This window comes from Mesocricetus auratus, unplaced genomic scaffold, assembly GCF_017639785.1.
Source record: "Mesocricetus auratus isolate SY011 unplaced genomic scaffold, BCM_Maur_2.0 Super-Scaffold_100676, whole genome shotgun sequence".
Lineage (NCBI taxonomy): Eukaryota > Metazoa > Chordata > Mammalia > Rodentia > Cricetidae > Mesocricetus > Mesocricetus auratus.
The window spans coordinates 118,690,753-118,704,660 of record NW_024429266.1 but is presented as its reverse complement, the minus strand read 5'-3'; the positions used below and the strand labels follow the sequence as shown (position 1 = coordinate 118,704,660).

Sequence of the window (13,908 nt, the reverse complement as noted above, 5' to 3'; positions counted from 1 at the left end):
AGTGGGACTGTTTCCTTCCCAGGGAACATCTGTCTATCAAGACCAGGATGCTGATGGGGCTGTGCCAAGACCCTCAGGATCTTCAGGGAAAAGTGCTGAGAAAGGGCATCTAACAGTGGGAACTTCAAGTTGGGGCCCACCTCCAGCCAATCTCCCTCCCTAAGCTCACCACTCAACATCCCCTTCCCCCATACCCCACCCGAGCCTTTCCTGACCGCCCCAGAAGGTCTTCCTTCTTTACTTGCTCATACCATGAAGCTAGGGCATGGCTGTTATCCGGATGTGACAGACAAAGTAACTGAGATACACAAAACTTCAGGATGGCGCCCAAGTCTCAGGGCCACTCTGGGTCAACAGCAAGATCCAAAGCCAGGCTGACTATCTCCATAAGCCAAGCCCTTTGCCCCTGGAATGTAGGGTATGCCCTCCACACACTCCACAGCGCTTTATCCCATGGGAAACTACAAGACCCCCATGTTTCCTGTCCTGCTTAGCCATAGGCCAGGAGCCAATCTCTACCCAGCAGTCCACTTGAGCAAACCAGGTGCTGTAGGGTCCAGTATGGTTCTGCTCACCTTCCCAGAACACTGGCAAGGCCCTGTCCTGCAAGGAAGCTGCTTTCTTGTCACCTCCCAGCTTGTCCTGGAACCCTCTCTGCTGATTCAGAGTTCAGCCTTCCAGAGTAGCTGCTTGCTTCAGCAGGGAAAGCCCTAGAAAGCCAAGCCTCAACTCGGCTTCTAATCCCAGATGCAGCCCCACGGGTACAGCTCGGGCCTTGGGATCACTACCACGATTGCTGCAAGGTTGTCATGGAAACCGTCTCCTACCCCCACCCACATGCTGCAGCCTCCATCAGCACATTCTGCTCAGTTTATCTGCCAACCCCAGGGTGGAGGTGACCACACTCTACTTACCACCCTCTTCCATAAAGAAATTAGGAAGCTTAGCAATACTCATGACACCAAGGAAACCGACGCTCATACCTGATGAACGCTCTGCTGCAGGAAAGTCACCAGGTCCTCACAGCAGGTCAAACTATACAGTGTGAGCTGTGAAGAAACACACACAGGGTAAGCTACGTGTCCCCAAGGACTGCGCCTATTGCTGCGTCAGTCCCTGTAGCCCTGGCTTTATTATGAAAGGAAGAAAGAAGGAAGGAAGGAAGGAAGGAAGGAAGAAAGAAAGAAAGAAAGAAAGAAAGAAAGAAAGAAAGAAAGAAAGAAGAAAGAGCATAGGGTTTTGTGATTCTGGGCTGTCCAGCCATGCTGGGTGAGCTCCTGTAGACTCCCCCATACTCCCCTGTCATTGTACACAGGGACTGAGGGTGGGACAAGGAGGAGGAGGGTCAGGGAAGAATCACTTCTCCATGTCGCCATGCCAGGCCAGGTCAAAACGTAACAGGCTGTTATTAAGTAGGTCAGCAAAAAAATGCACATCTCTGGAAAACAGCCAGTCAAGTAAGGTCCTGAACGGGGGCTCAAGGGTCACACATGTACATGGCTAGGTCATAGGAAACAAATCAGCTAAAATAAAAATAGTCAGTGAAGAGGTATCAAGTTTTGAGTATCTTCACTGTGTCTGCGTTTTCAGTAATACATGTCCTTCCTGCCTCTTCCCTAGCCTTGCACTTAGGTTGGGCTCACCCACGGCTGCTGCTCCATGCTATCAATTCCCCTCCCCACTTTCTACATTCGATTGCCTTTCCCCATCCATGAGGATCCTAGAAAAGATACTAGAGACACAGGAGGGGCAGGAGGCCAGTGTTGCAAGCGACAGGGAACACAGGGTACTGAGGGCACATGGAGGCGATAAGGAGACACTGGGTCTCTCAGCCATTGGGCCAACTCTGACAAGAGCCAATTCCCAAAACCTCCCTCCCCTCCCCTACCCCCAAAGGGCAGGACTCTGGGGGCCTAGGGCTGTAGGGATGGCCAGCCAGCCCCAGCTGGGGAAGGATTTACTTAAATGAAAGGAGACAGTCCCCAAACAAAGCCAAAGGTGACACGAGAGTTTTCCAGAAAGCCGTACTGTTTCTAAGACTCCATCTGCTTTGTATTTCCCTGTTGGACTGAAGTGTGCTGTTCCTGAAGTCCTAAAAAGGAAAGGAAGGTGCATAAGTCCTCCACCAGATGAAAAGGCACGCCCTCCAGCCAGCAAGCCCACAAGTGCCATGAACTAAATGAAGGCAGGAGTGGCAGCTCCAGAGAGAACAGAGTCAAGGGATTCTCGTTTTTCCTGCTATGATCTCAGCCACGAGTCCTGGGCATGGAAAAAGAGAGTGGTGGGGGAGCTTGGAACAACCACACCCATGTCTGGCAGGAGACCTCACTCTCCCTCCATCTGCGGAGGAAGGACTGCTGCCTGCCACCGTCTTCGCTCAGGGCAAGGATCCCAGCCATCCTCTTAGAAGCCTCCCCGCCCACCGAGACAACCCCTAGCAACCACAACGGGTGCGTAGCCCGGTGCAGTCCTGACTAAGAGTAGGATTTGGGTGGGGACCCACTTGACACCAGTTTCTATGTGGCCTGGGACACATCAGCTTTCTTCTCTGGGCTCCTGTTCTTGACCCTCTGCCCTGAGAGCTACCAGACAGATAGGTGTCAAGGTTAATAAGTTGCCTGGCATAAAGGAGGTAGCAGTAGCTGATGTGATACACAGATACTGCCCTAAGCACATCCCACTTAGTATCCACCATTTATTTACATTAACAAATGATTCATACTGATAACATCATTATATCTAATACATATCACTTATTTACTTACTTGTTTAGTTCTCACAGTCATTAAGTTATCATTATCACCCCCATTTGCTAAACAAGTCAACAAATGAGGCACAGGGAGGTGAGGTCAATTCCCAATGTCACACATGCAACGAGCGACAGCTTGGAGCGTCTGCCTGAGAGAGTCCCCTTTCTTTTTTTTTTTTTTTTTTTTTTGTTTTTCGAGACAGAGAGTCCCCTTTCTTAAGCACTATGCTAAAGCAACCAAACTGGTCTCCAAACCACCTCCTTTACCAAACCACAGCCACAGTGTCGGGGCAAAGTGATATTTTCACCCTTAGGGGCAAGGCTGAGGGACTGTGGGGCAGGATGGAGCTGTCGTCAAGGTAACAGAATCCAGGATGGAGGTTGCAGCCCCTGCCACTCACCTCTCCATCTCACCCTCACTGGTATAAGGTCACAGGTAGAAGTGTGCTTTGGGGTCTTGGATGGTGGTACAGACTCATAATGTCACAGCTGAGTCAGCCTGTGGCCTCAGGATCAGGGAAACACTGAGAACTGAGTGCCTGGCACACAGACTTGGGCCTGTGCTTCCCAAGTCCTGGGGGACAGGCAGGCAGGAGCACCTCCTCCTTCCTGAGTCTGGAGCTTGGACACCAGCAGAGTCCAGCTGCCCAGGATGCAGATTCTCCGCCCAGCACCAGGACATCATCAGCTGGGCCAGAACAAGTTGGGGAGTAAACGTGACACCCAGGACCACTTACAATGCAACCACAGCTTGCTTTCTGCTTCCAGCGCGCCACAGGATGTCTGCAAGGGCCAGGGCAAGGCAGTGCGTTCTCTGGGCATCTGTGGGCTGCAGCCGGCTAATGAGAAGGGTGCATGTTTAGGTTCATGAGGACACAGAGCACAACAGGAACATGTTTAGGTGGCCCCCTTGCACATGGCTCCTCTTCCCTTGCAGGCCAGGGATCCCTGGCTAAGCTTCAGGGTCTGTGGCTCTACAGAGGAGGACCATAGGAGGAGCCTTGAGGGAGGGTCTTGAAATTTGGGAAAGGAATATTACCCACTGGAGCAATGAGAACCTCAGAGGCTTGGCAAGGTCTCAACATGAACTATAAGAGGATTTCTCATTCTGATAGGGCCAAGAATACGCTGCCACTAGTGCCACAATAGGCAGATGTGAGGCACTTTCCTGCCCTGGCTTTGGCCAGTCCCAGCAGCTGGGGGCAGATGTGACTATAAGTGGTCAGAAGCCAGGACCCTAACTAGCTGACTACGTAAACAGACTCAGACTCAGGGATGGCTATGGGGCGCTACCATGCATGTGGCTGACAGCAGTGGCCGTGCTGTGATGGGGGTGCCCCTCCTCAGACCCCTTGAGAAGCCGTGCGACACATGCAAAGCATCAGACACAGTGGGCTGGCATACATTTCCTAGACAAGGGCTGCTAGGATGGACCTCCAGGGTGTGGGGAAGGCACAGGAGAGGAAGGTGGGAGAGAGAAACAGGACACAGAGCAGCAACGTGTAGGCACCGGGTAGTTTTAGGAAGCTCAGCCAGTCACCACATCTAAAGCCACTGAGCCGTCCTGCAATAAGGATGGTGACTAAGAGGTTCCTGGGACACAGTGAGAATAAGAGGGAGGAAGGCAGCTGCCAAATATGGCTGATTCTTTCCACTTGACATTTCCAGGGCTCCTCCGTGCTGTGCTCCTGGCTTTTCTCTGTGCTCGGTGGATCTCCCTACATTCTTGCAGAAGCTGGCTCGAATCTCTTCCTAACCAGCAAGATGAAGACCTGCTTGGGGGGGGGGGGGGCAGGGCAAAGGAATGCACACAGGAGAACTCCAGGTTTTCACTCACCAAAAATGCCTGACCCCCCGCACTGAGATGTGTGAGCGAGACTGCTGGAATCTCCCCACCCCTTCTGCCAGGGCTAGAGGAGAGAAGCCAGGAGACCACCAAACAGCTACTATGGTGGGACCCAGAGCCATGCATTTACAGACAGGCTGTTATTTAGAATGAAAATCTAATTACTTTAAAATAAAAGGTGTCAAGACACAGTGGTGCCTCCGTTTCCCCATTGAGAAACTGGCAACGACACTGAGCTCCTCTCAGTGCTGGGAGCCTTAAACAAGACACTGCATGCACACGAGCTCGTTCCCGGCTGCATGAGAGTTTTCCGTTGCTGGTTCCATCACTACTGGCACCACCTGGGCCACATCCACAGACTAGGGGTCCACCTGACACCTACTGACATGGAGCTCCTGCACTGGCCAGGCTGTGGAGGCAGCCAGAAGAGCAATGAGGCTTAGCCTGGAAGAAAGTGAGCCAGTGATCGCCTGATGCCTCCTCAAACTCAGGAAGCCTGCCATATTTCTCACAGGAAATGGGGACCATATCATCGCCAAACAGGATGGCCTAAGCTGTTAGGAGCACCAACCCAGGTCAGCACTTGCTAGGAAAATAACATTGAAAAAAACATTTCTCTGGGTTTCAGGAGAGGCCATGCCAGGGACAAAGCAGCCTGGATGGTAGAGATGGGCAAACAACAGGCGAGAGGGTTAGACATTAATTCTTTGGATCCAGAAGCTACAAACAGGCTTGGTGGCTCTCCAAATGACGCTATGGTTTACTCACTCACTGCATGCCTGCATCTCATGTCTACCTTCTCCCTGGGCTCCCCTCCCACTGATCAGCTTCATTCTCTCCTTGGCCTCCTCCAGTCTCATAGAACACAGTCACCAGCATGTCTGAGGTGGGACCTCCTCCCACAACGACCCCACCTCAACCCAGATTAAAACCCTCACCTGGCAGGAGCTGTGTGCAAGCTTGCCTGAACAGACGCTCACTGCCTGGTATACCCATGGCTGGGAAACTACAGTCTAGGAGCCACAGGGACCTCATCTGCGTACTGCGCTTGAAGTGAATGGCTGAAGCAAGCAATCCTCGCCTGGAAACCTTTCAGTGCAGTGACAGTCAAGATTGTTTTCACGTGCATTGGTGTTTTGTCTGCATTTATGTCTACGTGAGGGTGTCAGATTCCCTAGAACTGGAGTTACAGACAGTTGCGAGCTGTCATGTGGGTGTTGGGAATTGAACCCGGGTCCTCCAGAAGAGCAGTCAGTGCTCTTAACCTCTGAGCTATCTCTCCACCCCGTCATTCAAGATTTTAAAAGCAAGCACAGGAGTCCTCAGCAAGTGCCTGCCACTGATGATAAGCACTCTGTATGTGTCATTTCATGAGACTGTTAGAAGAACCCCAGGAGTCAGAACTATATCACCCACCCTCTTTAAGAATGAAGAACTAAGTCTTTGGAATGAAGTGATGTATCCAAGCCACAGGGAGGAGAAAGGGAAGGACAGTATAGGAGAGTTGAGTTAACCATGGTTTTAGGAACTGCCATCTGCCTTGCGGCCCACCTGTCAAGTATCTTGTGACACGATCAAGACAGCGTGCTCCTGGGCCAGTATCTCCCTGTCCCCACTGGCATTGCCTGCAACCTCTCTGAGCTGGCCTGTTTCCAAGTCCTCACTCTTCCAGTCAGCTTCCAGTTAGCAGCATCTGAAGGTCCAACCTTATCCTGGCCTTCCCCATCTTTCTGAGGCAAGGCTTCTCAAGGCCTTGAGACCTCATTTTCTAGATAGACAGTAGATCACAAAAAATGCAGTGACCAGCACTCAAAAAGTCTGGGGTCAGTATCTGGTCCCCAGGCAGCAGGGAGACTCACGCAGTCTTGCTGTTCTGCATTCAAGTTACCCACGGTTGTCAGAGCTCTCTGTGTACACACACACACACACACACACACACACACACAAACATGCATTTATCCCAAAGATGACAGCAAAAAGATGGGTCACCTGTACCTGCCTACACAGCCAGGACTTGACCCTCTCCAGTATCTGGGCAATAGCTTCACTGGTGATCCCTTGGTGACAGAGAAGATCCTACATTGCCTAGACATCAGACACGCATTTAGCACATTTCCATCAGGAATCTGGCCCCCAGCCAGGCTCTTATAGTGAAAGTTTCTTCAAGAGTCTAATTCCTCCAGAAGTGCAGGCTGAAATGCCTAGGGAGGGCTGGATGGGAAACCTGTGTCTTCTCAAGTGTCTCAGAGAAAATGGGTGCTTCTATCCTAATTTTCTCAAGACAATTGCACCTGCCCCCAAACTTATACCCATGTGAACGACGTCTACGTCTATAGAAAGTTCTGGATAAAGCTGAAGAGTGTGCCCGGCCATGATTCCCTCATTTCTGCCCCTCTGAGGGAGGACAGTGGACTGGCTTGCTGGAGACCACAGGGGCCTTGTATCTAAGGATACAAGACAAATGCTCCTGCTTGAACTTCAAGTCCCATGATTTCAGAAAGGAAGTATGGTAAGAGGACAGCATCCCAGGTCCCCTCTCTGCATTCCTGCCAGCCTCTAAAGGCCCCAGGGCTCTCCTGGGGCCTGGAAGGGATGAGCCAAGCTGCATAGCTCCAGTCCAGTGGAAAAACACCGCATCCTGCCGCCTGGCTTTGTCGGGCTAACTGAGGCGAGGCAGCTGCCAGCCTGATGGACTGGGTCGTAATGAGGCCAGACAGCCACACAGAAAACACATGGCCTTGCCAAGCAGCATTTATTTCTGCCTGGCTTCCCTGAAGGGGCCACCCACCCTGGCTCTGCTCTCCTAGAACCCTGTCCCTTTCTGTGGATCCTTCAGACCCGGTGTGCAAGAACGCAGTCCAGGAGCTGCACGTGGGCAAGACACTTAGCCTGGCAGAGCGCCCCGAGAAGCACCACAGTTTCAAGTCAAAAGAGGAGCTTGTCCTCCTCCCCTCCTCAACCCTGCTCTTATTAAGCTGGGCAGTTTCTAAAACTTCCAGAGTGAAAAGGGCCCAGTCAGGCCTCAAAGCCGCCGAGCATGCACAGCCCAGGCAGGAACATGGATGACTCCAGCCTCACTACCTGGCACATACATCACTCAAGCTGGAGTTCTAAAACGTACATAATTGTACCCACAACCCCGACACACACCTGACTACAGAGTAGCTGTCTGTGCTCCTCTGCACCAATTTCCCCAAACTGGGGCAGACGGGGCTCTGTTAAGAAGTTCCTTGTACACAGAGAACCTAAAGAGTACCGGAGCATTCGTCAGCTGTTTCCACCTCCAACAGCCATCTCTGGCCACACTGCTTCCAGTGTGCAGTAACATGCTGTGACAGGCAAGATGTCACAGGCCAGTCTTGGCTCAGCAACGGTGCCAACTTTGACCCTGAACTAGCATCTCTCCATCTGTGGGCCTTGGTTTTCCCATCTGTACCGTGACGAGCCAAGGTCAATGGACCTAGTCCTTTGCATGATCCTGGAAGGTTTTTAAAAAGGCTCTGTCTGCATTTTCTCAAGGAGTGCAACTTGAGGGCGTTCACTAACTCAGAGACGTGAGACCTCAGCCACCACTGTAACCCAGGTCCTGACCAGCTTCTGTGCCCTCTGTCACCTCCCCCCTAGCACACTGGCTCTCTCCGCCCTCAGGACACACCACACCCACTGGACAAAGACACTACTGTAGCCCTCAACCTGCAGGACACTAGCGAATGGCACCCTCCCACCTCTCCTGCTCCCAGAACAGTCCCCTGCTCTGTGCTTCTATCAGTAGTGGACTAGTCCTGTGTGCCCAGTGCTTTTCCTCCCCAGCCCTAACTTTGCCTGAGGCAGTGGCACCGTCACCCTGGTAGGAGACTGGAGAGAACAGCAGTGCCCTTACCTAGAGCACTCTGGCCAGGAAGAGTCCATGCTGCTCACCTGGGAGGGTCTTAGGGACTTTTACAGATCACCCCTCCACCACTTCTTCCTAAGTTTCCTTGGACTTCAGAGAGCTGAGCCAGGTGTTCCTGCTTCTCACTTCCTAGGAGGCCTGAGGACCACAGGGATGTGGGATGCAGAGAGATGATGGGCAGCATCCAGAACTACCAGGTCCAAAGAAAGGGTGCTTCGTCATCTTCCACAGACAGACTCTACACACATAATATCATGCACTCGCACAATATGAACCACACACAAAACATACTCACACAACACAACCCTCACACAGCATAGCCCACACACACAAAATCACCCACCCCACACAGAATATGACCCACTGATATAACACAACTCACATACAACACATCCTTCTACAATCATGAGCCACTTAAATAACATAACCTACTCAAACACAAGACAACTTCAACATAAAATACAGCTCCCATACAACACAACCTTCACACCATACAACCCACATACAATACAACTTTTAAATAACCCACAACACAGCCCCAAAGCACAACTCTCACATAATATAATTTGTACACTACAACCTTCATACTATATACCTCACACACAAAATAAACCTTGCATCCAACACAACCCCACATATAACCTTCAAAGAGAGCACAATTATCCCATAAAACAAAATTCACACACACACAATACAATCTCACATACGATACAACTTTTCTCCATTACATAACTCCCATACAAATATAATATCCACACAGCAAAATCCCATCAATGTAATACAACCCATACATAATATAACACACACACACACAACTTTCCTAACAAAATACAGCCTACATGCAGTAATTCAAACATATAGCACAACCCCACATATAATACAACCTTCCCACACACAAGCCGCATACAACATAAGCCCCCAACATTATAGATCCACACACATACACTATATAACTCCCAGCAGCACTCCTGCCTCCTCCTCCTCCCCCCAAGTGTGTCGCCTCAAGGCCCAGCATGACCCGGGTCCCACATGCAAATACAGCAGACTTGGCCGCCGCGGGGTTTTTGTCCCTGTGAACCCACTTTCTTTCTCAGGTCACACACGCGGGAGCTCTAAGACACATTTCTTCCTGCTCCTTTCCCTAGCAGAGCCCCGTTACAGCTGCCTATGCAGCAGTGTGCAGATTAGGCCTAGGCGAGGCTTGACAGGGGCTAAACAATGTGCAGCCAGTGAGGAGAGTTTCACTGGCACAGAATCACCTTAGGCTCCAACCTGAGGGGCCTCCGGCCTTCACAACTCTGGCGCCCTTCCCCTGTGGGCTATAAGAAACTAAGACAGCTTATATCCAGGGCAGCATCCCACTTCTGGAACTCCAGCACAGCGTCCCAACCACTGGGAAAGCTTCTACATATAACTGCTCCAAAAGTCCAAAGGGAAGGATGTAAAGAGGCTCTGAAGGCGCTTTGAGCTGACATGAGTCATAAGACATCACTCTCGAGAGCCGGGGCCAAGGCTCACTCACAGTTGCTGGTTGTCCCAAAGGCCCTCAGGCCCTTCTACTTGCCTGGCCCTACCCCATCCCTAGCCACCTCAGGCAACCTCTTTCTCCCTGCCCTAGGGCCTTTGCACATCTTGTTCTCTTTACTGGAATACCATTCTGCCTCCCCTCCCTGTTTGTCGGGACAGCTCATTCATTGTCCATGCACTCATTCAACAAAAATCCTAAGGGCCTGTCCTGTGGGCCAGGCACTGTGCTGAATTCCAACACAATGGATTGTCAACATACAGAAAGACCTCCCAAAATCACGTCTGTGGGCCACGCAGCTCAGGGAAGTAAGTCCCTGTTCTCATGGGGCTTGTATTCTTCGGGAGGAGGCAGGCACCTGACTGCGCCAACGAACAAAAGCACCGTGAGTGATAGTGTATTTAGAGACAGGGCAGTGAGAGCGGCCAGCAGGCAAACCGCTTGCTTGGGCACATAGGGAAAGAACTAGAGGAACTAAAGTATGACATGTATGTATGATGGAGAATAAGGAGCTTCCTTCCTTCTGCAGACAGCAAGAGGGTTCAAATGTACCTGCAGGAAGCCTGCTCTCCCACCTCTGGCAGCTGCATGACCCCCATCACCACCTGTCTATTTGGCTGACTCTCCTGTTCAATCCCAGCAGGATGAGAGGAAGGGTACCACTATCCCAGCCCTATGATTTATGGTCCAAGCTAAGAAGGGAAGTAGGCAAGGCCCCTGCTGAGGGTGGCAGGGGTCCCAAACTCAGCAGATATTGCCACATCAAGCATGTCAAGTGCTTCTTCACAGCAGCGACAGTGCTGACCTCACCAGAAATCAATAGCAAATCTCAAACCTCTCAGTTGGCACCTCTGGAAGGAGGAGGGAGACAAAACGCTTGCTTCCCTCGTTGCACAGAGGTTTTCTAGGGGTGATGACTACATGCAGATGAGCAGGGATACCGAGGTAAAACACTTGATGTATGAAATGGAAAATACACAGCCACAAAGGGGAGAAAGCCATGTGCAGTGGCGTTGGCTGGAATGTGTAGTTCTGGCTGTTGACAGAGAAAAGATAAGCAGGGAGCAAGGGAGGGAGCCCTGGACCTAGTCAAGAGGGTCAGCGGGTACTTATGGGTGAGGAGGGGGTCTGAGGAGGTGGGTAACGCTGCAAAGCCGCCTTCAGTTACTTGCCATGTGGGGCAAAACATGACTCACCAACCCTGCCTGCTCCTAGAAGCATAAGTACCATGTCTGCTTAACCAGGTCAGCAGGAGCCCTGCTAGCTAGCTGCCTTCACCTGTGGTGACCTCCAGGGAACACCCATGCTCCCTTGCTTATTTATTCTGGACACTCCAGAGAAGCCTTGGAAAAGGAAGATGAGCACCGACTTACAGATTAGAGTTGGTTCTGCTACCTTCTTCAAACAGGAGTTTCTGCAGCACACAGCCCTGAACAGCCGCCAGAACCCCACAGGGACCGCCCTGCAGAGAAACACATTGTCACTACCAGTGCAATGGCCCCAAGAAGCTGCCCACTGCACCCACCAGCCTCTAGCCCCAGTCACAGGGCATCTTCAGCAAGGGGATCTGCCTATATGTAGATTCCTAGGCCTCAGTCTGCTCCAAAGAAGTAAGTTTTAGATACTTCCTCATGGGTTCAAAGTGACTATTTACAAAGTCAGGTGTGATGACGTTAGGGACACCACTATGGGTTTTTTGGTCACTCAGACAGCTCCCACCATGTCCCAGGATTGTCAGAGCAATAGGTCAGGATACCCTTGAGGCTGTGATAAAAGAGGAGTGAGCTTGGCCACACCACAGAGGGAGGCAGAAGCTGGTAGTCTCGGAGCCCTTCCTCAGACAGCAGAGGCAGGGGTAGATCCACGACTGAGGAATATGCCCGGTGGAGCTCTCCTGCAGCCCTTGGCCTCAGAGTGGGAACATCTTCATGTCTTTCTAGAGTCTGTCTGCTGAATATGTCCAGGGCAGGTGCAAAGCTTCCCCCACCTACCTCTGGCTCTGTAACAACCACTGCACCTTCTTCCTACACCTGTTTGCACCCATGATACACATTTCCTGAAACATGACCCCACCCGTGCTTGCGTCCATTCTCCAAAAGTGATCCTCTCCAGCTCTACCTATGAAACCTCCAGCCTCTCCGAACATGTTCAAGGCCACCTTCTGGTCCCTCATGTTGACATCCCAGTATCAGAGGAAGTGGGTTTGACTAGAATGTCCCCAGCAAGGATCACAATGGCCCATCTCACTCCAGCAACCATATCTTAACTGCCTGCACCAAGTGACATCCTGGTTAACTGTGGGGTGGGTCAGATCATCCCACTGGCGCCCCCTGAGGTCACCCCGTGAATGATGTTCCCACTTCATGTGGGACAACCCAGAAGAAGGGTCCCTGGGGATCCCAAGAGCAACCTGCCTTGTTCTGCACAATGCCGTATTTTAACGAGGCGGTGTTGTTGAAGGAAAAGTTCTGGAGTTTCCATTCTTCACTGAAGCAGCAAAAGGTAGAGCCAAACAGAAGGGTCTTCATCTCCTGGGAGGGAAAAGCATACCATTGGCTGTTTATAAAATAAACAATAGCAAGGTTTGCAGCACAGGCCCTGCAGGAGTTGGTTGTGGGTTCTAGAAAGTGCATTTTCTCGCAGTGGTCTCTATTTTGCAAGTCCATTCTTCTCATATTTGAGGAAGATAAACCTGACCTTAAGAGCCTCCTTACCTCTGGAGTATCTGTAAATCACACCAGCCCACGCTAACATGGGCCAAGGTTTTCCTTACACGGACTTTGAAACATAAAACTTTGGCTTCACTGGGGATCCTGGAGGGTCTCGGATCCTTCATCAGAAAGACTGTAAGTTTTCCAACCTGACCCCACATTAAAATTATCTCGCGGCACTTAAAAATAATCCTGATGTGTAGGCCATGGGCCAGGTCAATTCAATCCACATGCCTGAAGATGAGAGGCCAGTATCCATAAGTTTGTTTATTTATTTTAGTGTGCTAAAAATGAAAGCCATGGCTTTCTGTTTTAACCTCATTATCAGATTTTAAACTGCCCCAAGTGATTCCACTTTATAGCAAGGCTTCCAGTCACAAATCTGGCACAAAGGTGGCAAATTACAGTCCATAAACTAAATCTGGCACCTGACTGGTTTTGCAAATAAAGTTTTATTAGCACACAACAATTGGCATTGTTTACCTTTTATCTGAGACTGCTTCTACATCACAGCAGCAGGTATGAGTAGTTGCAACAGAGACCAGAGCCCTGAGCAAAGTCAAAAGCATGTTCTCTAGATTTCTGCAAAAAACGAAACCCCTCTAGAATGCCACCTGTAAATGGCCTCCCTTTAAATCTTAGAGAAAGCCCCACCACCCTCAGGGCTTCCTACCACTTCCCAAGGCCATGTCTCCATTCTCCCAGATCTCCAAACTCTCTAGACATCAGAGGATACTCAGTTGTAGTTCATCTTCTAGTAACCCAAGCAACTCTGTCCGCTTTGCAATACCAATGCTTCATGCTGAGGGGTCCCACCCTCTTCTACCCCATGTTGGTCCATGGCTTTCAGTCACATTTTACAACCAAGGGTGGGGTACTCTGAAGCCCTAAGAGGCCTCTAGGACCAGCTGGTTGGTCTCCAGCCCCTTCCTGGAGCCCGCTCTTAAGGTCAGGCTCCTCCGGTGGACCTGGATCACTGTCAACTACAATCAATTCTTTCATCTCTTCCCTTAGTGACACAGACATGTGTCTACATGTCATATCAAACGTGGCTGGATAAATGAATTCATCCATCAGGGCTTGGTTCCCCTTGCTGTGTCAAGCGAAACCATGAGTGTGCGTGGAATGCTCTTCCAACAGCCTGAAAACTACAGACTTGGGTCTTCTGGGTGGACCCTGTTGCCA

At 50.9% G+C, this 13,908-nt stretch overlaps 1 protein-coding gene across 1 annotated transcript in view; it reads right to left on the bottom strand.

The window, feature by feature from the left end:
* Mindy4 (MINDY lysine 48 deubiquitinase 4) overlaps positions 1-13,908 on the bottom strand; it is a 108,880-nt gene that overhangs the window by 38,287 nt on the left and 56,685 nt on the right. The window contains exons 8-12 of the mRNA XM_040737608.1: positions 12,427-12,543; positions 11,386-11,474; positions 3,487-3,588; positions 2,029-2,092; positions 984-1,049 (exon numbers count right to left, since the gene is read on the bottom strand). Of these exons, the coding sequence (XP_040593542.1) occupies positions 984-1,049; positions 2,029-2,092; positions 3,487-3,588; positions 11,386-11,474; positions 12,427-12,543 (438 nt within the window). The remainder of the gene's footprint in view (positions 1-983; positions 1,050-2,028; positions 2,093-3,486; positions 3,589-11,385; positions 11,475-12,426; positions 12,544-13,908) is intronic.